General features: G+C 39.2%; 1 protein-coding gene and 1 long non-coding RNA gene across 2 annotated transcripts in view; one reads left to right on the top strand and one right to left on the bottom strand.

Moving 5' to 3' along the window:
* On the top strand, positions 3,455-9,700 carry LOC107617453 (protein TIME FOR COFFEE). Its single transcript, XM_016319212.2, has 12 exons — positions 3,455-3,893; positions 3,981-4,081; positions 4,187-4,347; positions 4,448-4,730; positions 4,920-5,313; positions 5,433-5,493; positions 5,593-5,664; positions 5,762-6,038; positions 6,176-6,242; positions 6,374-6,440; positions 6,532-6,900; positions 6,993-9,700. Exons 2-12 carry the CDS (start codon positions 4,045-4,047, stop codon positions 9,366-9,368), a joined length of 4,164 nt encoding a protein of 1,387 aa, XP_016174698.1. The 5' UTR covers positions 3,455-3,893; positions 3,981-4,044; the 3' UTR covers positions 9,369-9,700.
* The window catches only part of LOC107616645, a 1,562-nt gene continuing 345 nt past the window's right edge, over positions 12,022-13,238 (bottom strand). Inside the window, exon 2 of the long non-coding RNA XR_001614585.1 lies at positions 12,022-12,225. This is a non-coding gene — a long non-coding RNA (uncharacterized LOC107616645). The remainder of the gene's footprint in view (positions 12,226-13,238) is intronic.

Genomic DNA, 13,238 nt, shown 5'->3' on the forward strand with positions numbered 1-13,238 from the left:
TCCTAAAAAATACAAATACTGTTTCAAAAAATTTTACGGAACCGAACCAACCTTAAACATGTTTATTTTGATTTTGTATTCTCATTCATTCCCCAATTTGAGAATTCTATCCAATTCTGCCTCTCTTGCTCTGTTCATTGACTACCCTAATCAGGCCTTCCTCTAATTTCTCACATATAGTTCAATAATATTGAGAACATTAGTGGAAAAACCCAAAGATATGCAAAGGGTACAAGATAATATATAATAATTGTGACCTCGTCCATAACATAAGTTACTTATTAATATTGTGTGTTTTGAGATCTCAATATTAAATATGATTTGGTTCCATTGGATTTGATCCCAAAGATATGCATAAGTGCTTTTGAGTAACTTGAAAGGATACATATACATACAATTTTCTTTGTTGAGCAGATTTTTTTTTTTTTCCGATTTCGCTACGTTACCAACAACATTTCTCTCAATTTCTATTAATTCTTATTTATAATTGTGTTTAATGGAAGTGTATTTATAAATGTGTCTAATAAAAATATCTTTTTATGACTATATTTAATAAAAGTGTCTTTATAGATATATTTTCTAGATGTGTCTCTTTATATATGTGTTTAAAATATAATAATTAATTATTATTGACAATAAATTAGCAGATAATATATTGGTATCCTATACTTTTTCTTTTTATTTTAATAAACTTTTTTTTGGATACAAATTTTAATAAACTTTAAATATTTGAGAAAGCATTCCGCCAATAATTAATACAAAAAAAAAATGCACCGCATTCTTTTTAGACGTTTTTATTAGTTGATAGAGATGATTTGATCTCTTATCCTTTCGACATCCATTACATTCTTCTTTTATTGCTTATCCACGATAATACTTACTCTATTCCTATTCTTCATATTTTCTGTATACTAAAATTTGAACTCGAAAGTATCTAACTCTTTAGTCTTCGCACTGACCTATTTTATTTCTTATAAACACATGATGTTAATCTTTTTCCTTGTCGTGGTCTGCGCGATCACGAAAATGCGAAAACTTTTGTTCATTTAACATATACAGTGCTCTTGATTATTTAACACGGTTTGTGAGTCATATAGCGCGTTGCTTTCGGACAACGACATAGTTTTAGCGTAATAATATCTTTGATTCATGTTATGAAGATTTGATTAAATTTTTATGTTAGTTGTCAAAAAACTTAACACAAATCTTCTTCTTTATCTAAATTTGAGACCAACTATGTACCGTAAATATAATATAAACATAGTGATAATTTTTATTTTAATAAACTTTAAATATTTGAGAAGGCATTCCACCAATAATTAAATGCAAGGCATCCTTTTTAGATGCTTTTACTAGTTGCATCTCAATAAAATAAAAAACAAAATAGCATCATCTATATTTTAAAGTAGGTTTAATTATTCTGTCAATTTTTATTATTTTATTAAATTTGTAATTAAATTTTTATATATTTTTTAATTAAATTCTTATACCATATTAAATTTTATAATTAAATCTTTATTAATAATATAAAATGTGATAATGACAATGAATAATAATAAAAAAAAATTAGAAAAGGAAAAGTGAGAAAAAAAAGAAATAAAATCATCGCATAGCACATTAGCACTTGTTGGTGACGGCTAGGGTTTTCTGTACGGTCAGAAACCAATCCACGTAGACTATCTGACGTAGCAGTTTTATTGTACACGTGGCAGAACTGTAGGATATCACGATAGCGAGTGAGCGATAGAGAGCGCGAAAGCACGTCGCAGTAGGACAAGCTGCAGAGTAGGGTCCACATAAGCAAAGAAAGGGCCCAATATGACGTGGCACACTTACTCCCAAACATAAACATATTTTAATCAAAAGTTATGATAACTCCACTTGCCTGTGCCTTATCAGGTTCGATTTCGTTGCATTTAATATGAATTTAAATTCTCTATTCGAAAATAAAATACTGCAGAAAACCATTTTCCTCCTCTTTTTTAACTCCTCCGCATTCCACGCCGATATTTTATTTCCTTGTTAAGCCAGTGGAAAAAAAAAATGAAATTGCCTTTTCTCCTAGAGTGACGTAATCATATTTTTCCCTCTACACTATGTATTCATGAAAAAGATATTTACCTGATCAAAAGCGAATAGAGGTGTAACCGATACCAAGATCCGAGGCCACAAATCAGCACGGGGACTATCTCCACGTGTCGCCTCCAAAATTTGACACGTCACCCGAAATTATTGCAGCGCTGTCCAACCAGATTCATGCAGCCGGCGCGTGGGGTAAAAGCGAGGCCCTTTTGGTTTTGCTGCCTCTATCGTTATTTGATTCGATTTGATTTTTAGTTAACTGTTAAATGAATATTAAAAGATATTTTCGTTTTCGTTTTCGTTTAATCCTTTTAACAGCCTTGTTATATCATTTTGACATATTACGTATTGGAGATAATTTTTTTATTTGAAAAAGTTTTTAATTGTGGGTCCCAAGTACATGTCATGAAGCTGCTACATCTCACGAACGTGACAATTAGGCCAAACGAGAGAAAATAATTTCTAGATCGGCAGCTATTGCGGGGTCCACGCTTCTTGGAAGTTCCGTGACCGTGACTCCGAGTAACTCTTGCTTCGGCGCCCATGTAAGCCATTGGATCAGGGTGCTTCGACGGTTGAGATTGGGAATTGACGATGAACGCGCCCGAACCTCTTGGTGTAGGTGCCAGGTCGGACTCGCTCCTCCGTTCGAAGCTGTTTTTTTTTTAAACTAGTGCCAGTGACACGTAGGATGCCATCCAACGACGCAGAAAGCTCATGTTACTGATAATGTGAGGATCTGGTGCGTTGAATAGAAAATGGTTTTGTTTGCATTTGTTTATTCGTTCGTGGGGCCGCTAGTCTAGTCCATTTCTGAAATTATAGAGGGAGAGAGAATAAAATAAAAATGAAAAAATAAAAGTAAAAATAAAGAAAGGGAAAACGTGGAATCGAAATAATGAATTTGACCGGTGGGAACGATATTTTCTGCGGTCACCTAGATTCCTTGTGATCGTGGTGTTTCATGTTTGCTTTTACCAAGGTACCCGGTAACGGGTGATACCCGGTTGCCTCTTTTATATTAGATTAAATTAATGAGTAGAAACTAAAGTATGACATATTTGTGCCCATTGATTGAATAATTAAGTAGATATTGTGCCAAGTTGGTAGTGAGTAAATATGGGAAGCTTGCGGACAAAGAAAGGAGGGGGGACACGTGGAGGTGACGCGCTGAAAAGGTTAAAAGGTCTTTGGCATGAGTGGTGGGATGGACGTCTCAGATGATGCCATGCTGGCAGAATAGAAGGGGAGCCGTTGGATGTGGGGAGAGAGGGAATGGTGGGGATGGGAACAGGTGACGCGGTGCAGAATCGTGAGCGTCCACGAGTCTTTGGAGTGGGTTTGGCGGAGAGTGAAATAGCGGAAAGGAGATGAGATTGGAGCACAAAAAGAGGGGACGCAGAAAAGAGAGGGGAGGAAGAGAGAGAAAGAGAAGCACAAGAGAGTGGAGGCAGCAAAGAAGAGAAGAGAAGAGAAGAGAAGAGAGAAAGAAAGAAGTAAAGAAGATAAGCCAAGGCGAAGGCCCCTAAGATCTCTGAAAAAGGGAGAGTATCTTGTTTGAGAGGTGAGAATCAATTTAGGGTTAAAATATCTAATCTATTTGGGAATTTTGGTGAAAAGGGGAAAGGAGATTGAGTTATGAGTGATGAGTGATGAGAGATGAGATAAATCCGAGGAAGGTGGTGGGTTCAGCTGATAGTGTTGCGGTGGTGGTGGAATGGATAGGATTAGAGAAGCACGGAGAACAACTATGGCAGCTAACGGTTTGACGAGAAGAAGACACAGGACTAACACACTCAGAGACTCGCCAGGTTCCAATCAGATCTAACTCATCACTCTCATTTATTCTAATCTTCACTTTTGTCACCGATTCTAATTCTTTCTTTTTCAATTTGCAGATGAAGATGGACGGCAAAAGTTTTTAGACCAACCCCGCCGACGACGTGGAAGGCCGCCGATGAGATGATCGGAGTCTCTATCCCCAGAAAGGCACGCTCAGGTATTTAAAAATCACAATTAATAACAAAATCAACTAGATTTTCAAAAAGCTCCACCCAGAATTTGGTGTTTTCAACGCCTTCTGATTCTTTTCTTTTGCTTTCAGCATCGACGAAGAGGTCGCATGAATGCTGGGCTTCGACTAGCGCCATAACGGCGGAGCAGAATCACCGGCAGGCATCCACTTCTCCGGTGAGAACAGCCATGGCAGCGACAGCTGCTCCAGCTTCGCCGTCATCGTCGAATGCATCAGCAAGGAAGAAAATAGTGAGTTCTTGTTCTCAGTATTCTTCCTCCTCTTCCTCACTCCTTCTGGTGTTATCTTGATGGGTGTGAAGTACTAACAGTGAGTGTCTGTAATTTTCAGAAGCCGAATGGAGGAGGGCCAAAGTTTCGGCCACCAAAATCATCTTCGAAGTCATCGTCTTCAGCGCAGGACGATATCGAGATAGAGATCGCGGAAGTGCTGTACGGCATGGGTAGACAGTCACAAGGGCCATCTAGGCATGAAATCTTGGCCCATGAACCGTCAAGGGAAGCTAATAAATCTTCCGGTGACGGCAAGTCAAGGATTTCATCGCCGATCTCCAACTCCCAATCCTCGCTGCCTCAGAATTCAAGCTCTTCTGCTGTTACTGTTTCCGCTGTTGGTGGGTTCATCTTTTCTGGGACTTTTCTCAGCTTAATCGTCTCTTTGGTTGGCTAGAAAACGAGGTGAAAGTGAAGGGAAATCAAATCCACACTTTCGCTTTATTTTCTCGGTTGTCCAAGATTGAAAGTGATGTGTTCCTCATCTTTTAATTTTTGGTGATTTCATTTATTGTGATTTCACCCTGCAGCTCCTAAGAGGAAGAAGCCGCGTCCAGTGAAGCCAGAGGATGAGAATCCGACAATTTTCGGCGCCCGTAGCAGCCCCATTTCATCAGCGATGAAACCGGAGTCTGAACAGCCTTCAAAGAATGAAACTTGCTCGCTGAATTCAGATAAGAACAACACAGGATCTGCGCCTGAGAATTTGGACAATCAGCAGCCGGTTGGGCCTTTGCCGGAGCTGATTAAGCCAGAAGGCAACGTATTATCGGATTCTAAGCCTTTGGTGGAGGAATCGGGGAAACCTAAAGATGTGGGATTGAGCAGCAAGGAAGTGATGGCGGCCCCTCACTCACCGAAGAAGGAATCTGCTGCTGTTCAGCAAGTAGATGATGACCGTGAAGATGTGAAAGCGACTAAAGCGTGAGCACCATCTTTTTCTACTGTTTCTTTTATCTCTCTTCCGTTCTTATCTTTTTGGTGGGTTTGGTCTGAATGTGAATCTGATCTTTGCTTCTTTTTTTTTTCTCTTGGTTCCTCAGGAATCCGACAATATCAGAGGGTGAAAACCAACGGGAGGAGAAGTTCCAGATAGATCTGATGGTGCTTATCTCCTTTTCTTCATCTATTCATCTTCAATAAATCAATAGAGCTCTGTCTCCGCAACTCTGTATTCTTATTCTTTTTTGGTGGGGTTTTCAGGCGCCGCCTCCTCCGTTGAGGTCGTCTCCGGAAAGAGATGTTGTGATGAACATGGTTGTTGACGCAGAGAAAGTAAGTTGGCTTGGGCACGGTTTTGTGCAATTAGCTCTGTTTCTGCGTTGCTGGATGATAAGCAGTTCTAAAGGGATTTGGGTTGTGGTTTGTGCAGGAAGTGAAGCCTGCGATGAAGCAGGATGAGAAACAAGTGAGAATGAATAAAGAAGAGGCAGCAGTGGGTCTAGAAAAAGAGAAAATGAGAGCTATGGTGGAAGAAGCTGAATCCAACAAAGCAGTTAATTTCCTGAAGGAAAGGGGTATTGATTTGCACCTTGACTTGGAAAAAACTGATAAGGGAGACACTGGTGCAAATGGCACTTTAGCTAGCAAGAAGCAGCATCAAACAGTTCAGAGGCAACAGCCGCAGCAAACAAACTCAGATAAAAATGGTACGTTCAATTCTGAAGATAAACGTAATAATAATAATAATGAAAAGAATTCAGTTTCTTCAATTTTAGCATCCCTATCTGAGCTAAGTTTCTTGTTGATCTGGTGGCTTATGAGCTTTCTTTTATTTTTTTGGCAGTACAATCCAATTCTTTGCCACTTCCAATGTCTGTTCCCAGCTGGCCTGGTGGGCTTCCTCCTATGAGGTACGGAGGGATCAACTTTCATGCGTTCACTGTTTGATGTTTTGGATCGGATGTGATCTGCTGCACTATTTGTGTGGTATGTTTCTTTTCTCTTTGGATGTGGTATCTGACTTCTCTCCTCTTTTCTTCAGTTACATGACACCTTTACAAGGAGTAGTATCTATGGACGGAACTACCGTGACTCCTGCTGCCATACCGGTACATGTCTTATTTTCTATAGTAATATTTCAAAAAGCGTAGACTGAATTTCTTATATTTATATATTTATATTTATTCTCTATTTTTTCAGCCTCCCCATCTTCTCTTCAATCAGCCACGGCCTAAAAGGTGTGCAACACATTGCTACATTGCTCGTACCATAATGTATCACCAGCAAATTGCGAGGATGAATCCATTCTGGCCTGCTGCAGCAGGTTCAGCGTCATTATATGGAACTAAGCCTGGCCATCTTAACATGGTGCCATCCACAGATTTGCATGGCAATCTTCCTGGTAGGGCCACCAACTCTACTCAGGACAAGGGCCACAGTCTTGCCATGTTTCCAGCTCATATTGGGAAGGATAAAGCCACTCCGCCTGCGGCTGTGGACAACCAATCAAGAAAGCAAATCTTGCTCCAGCAAGCTTTACCTCCGGGAGCAGCACCTAGTAATATATTGGTATGTTTTAATTTATCACTTTTGAAATATCGGATGCATTCCTCTTCTCTTCTTTTAAAAATAATGAATTCTTCCTCCCCCGCAAATTTCAGCATGGCCCTGCTTTCATCTTCCCTCTGAATCAGCAGCAAGCGGCTGCAGCAGCGTCTGTTCGGCCTGGATCTGTCAAGTCCTTGCCGGTTACAAGCAATGGAGCATCATCCGGCCCTTCCAATTCTGCTCCACCTAATGCAACTGCTACTGGGGCTGCTGCTGCTCCAACAATGAGCTTCAGCTATCCGAATATGCCTGGCAATGAAACTCAGTACTTGGCCATCTTGCAAAATAATGCTTACCCATTTCCAATACCAGCTCATGTTGGGAGTCCGCCTGCTTATCGTGGAACCCATGCTCAAGCATTCCCATTCTTCAATGGGTCTTTTTATTCTTCTCAAATGCTCCACCCTTCACAGATTCAGCAACAGCAGCAGCTTCCAGTTCAATCACAGCAGAACCAGCAGCATGGCCATCAAAATACCAGTATTTCTAGTGGGTCCTCCTCTTCTCAAAAGCATGCACAAAATCAGCAACAAAAGCCTAATGCTGCAACTGGTCCCAATGGTGGTGTTACTGGTGGTGGTGGTGGTGGTGGAAGTTTGCAAGGTTTCCCTGTCACCAAAAATCTTTCCTCACAGCCACTCCAGATGCAACAGCAGCATCCCAGGCAGCAGTTACCAAATCATCATGCTTCTCATCCAGCTCGCCAAATTGAGTCTGAGATGGGGGGCGAAGACAGCCCGTCCGCTGCTGATAGTCGCATTCCCCGAACTACGATGAATATCTATGGCCAAAGTTTTGCAATGCCAATGCAGACACCAAATTTTGCTTTGATGTCGCCTGCATCAATTAGTGGTGTTGGGTCTAATGGCAGTGAGAAGAAGCAACCACAACAGCAGCATCCCGGTTCAAAGGCTGGAGGTGAAGCATCTCAGGCTTTTGCCGTGTCATTTGCACCAATCAATGGTGCTACTGCTGCCCCTGGCCTTGACCTCTCCTCTATTGCCCAGAATCATTCAATTATGCAACATCATAATTATCAATTAATGGCTGCTGCACAAGCTGCAAGTGCTCAGAATAAGAAGAATTATCATGTCCCTGAAGAAGGGAAAAGTGCTGGTAATTCTTCAAACCTTGATGAAGATAGAAAAACCATGTCCAGTAAAATTCAATCATCAATGGGCCAATCCATTGCATTCTCAAGGCCAGATGTGTCTGACCCCTCAATAACTTCTATACCAGGTAGCAATGTCATTGATAGCTCAGGCCGCAGTCTCAACCTTGGTTCTGCATCTTCCCGGGCTTCTGCTTCTGTCATGCCTGCTGCCATGAACTCCACTAGTGCAGCCAGTCAATCACAACAAATGCAGCGATGTCAACAGCAAATTCTTCAGCTTCAGAAGCAGAGTCAATTCGCAGCTGCGGCTGCAGCTTCCACTCGAAATAAGACGCCATCCACAAGTAATGGCATTGTTTACTCTGATAATCTACCTTCTACATCTGCAATGGCCACCAAGTATCCCAATGCAGTATCTGCCTTCCCTCAAAGCCTTGTACAGAGCAGCAGCACTGTTGCTCAGTCCGCTCAGTGGAAGAACTCAACAAGGCCAACCACTTCCCAGTCTCCTCCTTCCATGGCTTCGACAACACCGTCGTCAGTCAAGTCTCTACACCTACAGCAGCAGGGTCGTTCCCAGCAAGCTCACGCACAAATATCTTTTGCAGCAAGTCCAAAACCATCCACAGCACAGGTGCAACCTTCAAGTTCCACCCAGTCCCCATCTCCTCCAGTTGTGGTTGGCTCACCAACTACTTCCTCAGTATCAAAGAACACTGGTAGCCCAAGGACAACATCGGCATCAAACAATAACAAGATCAGCCAAACTTCTTCCTTATCATCACAGCAAGCCAAGAACTCTTCTGCTGCGCCGGCTCGGAAATCCTCACCTGTTGGTGGCAGGAATGTTCCATCGATCCTAAGTGGCCCTCAGCTACCACCCTCTTCAACAAGCTCTGGAAGTAAATCCCAATTGCCACAACAGCAACAAAAGCAACAGCAGCAATTACCAAAGCAAACAATGCCACAGGCCCAGCTGTTCTTCTCAAATCCGTATATGCATTCCCAAGTTTCACAGTCAGGTAGTTCCCCCTCTGCTACTTCGGCTGCTGCAAGTGGGTACTATATTCAACGGCGCGGCCCTGAGCAGATGCAACGACCAGGCTCTTCCGGCAACTCCTCAAATGGTGCTGCAGTGAACAATTCAAAAGGCAGTACCTTACCAGCTCAGGGTCTTATGCACCCCGCCCAGTTTGCTGCAATGCCACCATCTGGTAACCACCATCAGTTTGTTCCTAACTTCCCGTATGTCCATCCTGTGCCCACTGCTGTTCAAGTAAAGCCGTCAGATCAGAAGCAACCCGCCGGTGAGTAGTGGGATGAGATATATATCCCTTGGTTGAAACCCTCTGCTGTGCTGTGCGTGTGGTCAAGAAAGAAACAGAAAGAAAGAAAGCACTGTGAGCTCAGAGGTATAATTTGGCATGGCATGGCTTTTTGTGGTGAAAGATGGTGTCTTCGATGCTGTATTATTCTCTTTCTCCCTTTTTTCCCCCTTATTATCTTCTACTTCTAGGCTACAAGAGCAGTAAACATCTTTTTGACAAGTCTATGTGGGTAGGATGAATGTGTATGTGTCTGGACATATATAACAGTAACCCTCATTTTTTAATTTAAAGATCAAAGATGATTTTCTTCTTCTGTTTCTGATTTGGCTTTAATTCCTTACTTCCTCTTTTCGTTTCTTTTGTTTCATTCTTTCGCCTAATTGAAATAAAATGAAATTTGGGTGGCAGCGCTGGATTGAATGCAAGAAGTTTTAGTTGTAGGTGAGTATGTGTAATATCAATGTGTAGAAAATTGATGAGTTAGATAAATAGTTGGGAGCTTAAGGGGTGAAAGGGTATTCAAAATTATTACTGGCTTCTTAATTTCTGGAATCTTTGGTTGGTTGTGGGCAAGGGTGGTGTGGTCCGGATAATGTGGTGAAGATAGTTTCATAACACCACGGCTATGCACTAGACAAGTTGTTCTCTGTATGGTGTCAGCATTCCACACGTGGCTTATGTGTATCATAACTACTTTTATTTGAATAATAATCATATTGATTATTGTTAATGGGTATATGATAGTACCTAGTAGGGTAAATGTGGGCTATATTGCTAACTTTGCTAGCTTCCTTTTCCTTTTATATTATGGAAAAACTTTGTTTTTCCATGTTTTGCCCTTAATGGAGGGTCCCCTCTAGTTACAGACAACACCTTGGCCCACTTGAGCAATCACAGTGTTTAGGCCTTTCATAACCAAACTCAAGCAGCGACATATTGTGGGCCCAGACATCCCACCTGTGATGATGTGAAAAAATTTGCTCTTGTCTCTAACATGTTACACGTGTGTGCCCTCTTTCTACTTCCCTTTTGATTTCACAAAAGTAACAAACATGTTCCTAACTCATCTGATTGCAGCAGAGCTCTACCTCTTCTAACATTTACCCTCTCTGCCTTAACATTGGTTCTTTTCTCTAGCTAGCCTCTTTAACTTTATGATACATGAACAAAGGCTTACACAAGAGGCAAAATAACTTTTTATCTTTTCTCCTTATGGGAATTGGTTTAGAGATAATTTTATTAATAAAATACATCAATTCTATACTCTCGTGGCGTGGACCAGTTGTATTTGCATCTTGCAAGACATGAAGATAAATAAATAGATAAAGAGGTGAGTGAGAATGACATGGATTTCTTTTTTAAATATCCTTTCTCCCATCTTCATAAAGGGAAAAGGATCTACTTCTTCCTTCTAGTGCTGAAATGGCAGGAAAGCATTTTTTATTTCCTATTAAAAAAAGTTTGGTAGGGGGTGTAAATATAAATTATAATGATTATATGGGAATTTCAGATTGGTACCTTTTTTGAGTGATATTCATTTATTCACTTATCTGTTTTTCTTTTTTGAGGGGCCAAAGATAAAGCATAGAGATCTTCACTTGGTTCCCTCTTGATCAACTGAAAAAGACAATATTTTGTGTCCTTTTCCCGTTCAGAGAGGGACCCATGAAAGGAATCAATTAATGGAATAAGGCAATAAGCAAAGTCTCCATTCCCCCCTTTACCCACTTGTGAATGCTGAAAGAAAGATAAGCCTCATGCCACCACAAAATAAAATCAACTTTCAACTATGACTTACCGCACCTTCCTGTCCCCACTCTAACACCTCCTTATTAAAGTAAACTCTTCTCTCTTTCTCTCTCTCTCTCTCTCTATTTATATATATATTCTTTTATTATTATAAATAATCATTATTTATGTGTTTGGTGAGCATCATAAGCAGTGTAACCTACTCTTTGGTCACTGATCGAAAAGAGTCAAGCTACTTCAACTTTTTTCTTTTCTGTTCACATTTTGAAATTTCTTCCAAGCCTCGGAATTGACCCTTCTTCCCATGTTGCTAATTAGATAAGACAACCTAGTCACCTAGCACAAGCATTTCTCCTTTTGCATATAATCACCAATAGTCCAATACTTAAATTAATTTTTTTTTTAAAATATTACTTGTACTGTCATAAAACTGTAATTGCACGTAACCCATATAATTCTACTTCCTTAAAAAAATATGTATTATTGCTAAATTCGGGTAAGGTAGGTAAGGTATGTATATATGCTTGTATGACAATCTGAATCGTCTGTGAAAATGAGAGGTGTAAGTTTGTTTGGACTATGCAAGTTAACCATATTAATCAATTTATTTGGGTTGAATATTCATCCATGTGTCACTATCTCCGGAAATGATTCATTCCCCAAAGTATGAAGTATAAAAAATTATAGTTCAACAAAAATATAATTTCTATATCTGGTGAGTCTAGGAGATTGTTTCCGTTTGCTTTCATCTCTTTCTTACGTGGATTGTTTATTCAATTTTTAAATAAACATTTTCTCCATACGTGCTTCATCTTTCACTTAATTAGTTCATTGCATGTGTGATACGTAACATCAGATTGGTGGATAAAGAAAAATAAATAAATAAATACCTTCAAAGCAAAATTGGAATGATAGCAATTACTTGGATCACCTTATAAAGTGAATTTTTTTTCTTGCATTACATGAAATTATATTACATTACATTTTACCATTCACTACACGGCACAAATAATAATAAAGATACGAGGCCTAATTGGAATTGGAGGGTCCATTGCCTTTAGAAGGTGCGAGGTGAATCCACGTCAAAGGCAATGTCTACATTAGGCACAGGTGAATGAATGTCCAAAAGCTTAGTAAATAGGATAAGCAGAGCAAGAAATTGAGTGAAAAAGAAATGCTATGAAAATGAATGAAAGAGATGTTTTTTTTAGAGATAAATATCAATCAACATACATTTTATTTAGGTTTAATTACTCTAGTCTCTATAGTTTCTCAAAAATTTTAATTAGGTTCCTATATTTTTTTTTTAACTAAGTCTTTGTACCAATTTTTTTTAATTGAATTTTTATACTTTTTTTTCTTTTTATTTAGATCTCTGTATCAATTCTTTTTTTTTGTTGGATTCCTATAAAATTAAGCCAATTATTACTAAAAAGAACTTAATTGAAAAAAAAATAGTGCAAGAACCCAATTAAAAAAAAAAAATATAGAGACCTAATTGAAAATTTCACGAAATTATAGAAATCAACAGAATAATTAAATCTTTTATTTATTTATTTATTTATTGTCCCTATGATTACTTGAGAAGGTGGAATAAGCTAAGCATGCTCTTTAATTTAGTGTGTGATAGTGAGACAATGAAAATAGCCACTCATAAGAGGAAAATTACCAAAGTGCCACTAGAGCCAATAATGTGAATTAGAACTTTTGAAATTCATTGTTTAAGAAAAAAAATTGTACTGTATATAGGGAAAGAGAGAAGCATAGATGAGAGATCACATGACATGGGGAGGGTAGAGTGGGTGGAAAATGGTGGTGGGTTCCTCCTCATAAATTACCTTTTTTTACAAAAACAAAAAGATTATTGATAATGTTAACAAATGTCTTTATCATGATAAGAGAATAATAATAATAAATTTTTTAAAAACATTAGTCAACTATTTTTTTTAATGATATTCTTAAAATATAAATTATGGACGACCATAATTTAGAAAAAAATAAAAAGGCATGGAAGGACCCATAAAGCCTTCCCTCATCTGAATCATGAAAAGAAATTGCATCCATTTAGTCAACCAAAATTGAGCTGAGAATTTGAATGCAAGCCCCAA

Source organism: Arachis ipaensis, chromosome B09 (assembly GCF_000816755.2).
Source record: "Arachis ipaensis cultivar K30076 chromosome B09, Araip1.1, whole genome shotgun sequence".
NCBI classification, from domain to species: domain Eukaryota; kingdom Viridiplantae; phylum Streptophyta; class Magnoliopsida; order Fabales; family Fabaceae; genus Arachis; species Arachis ipaensis.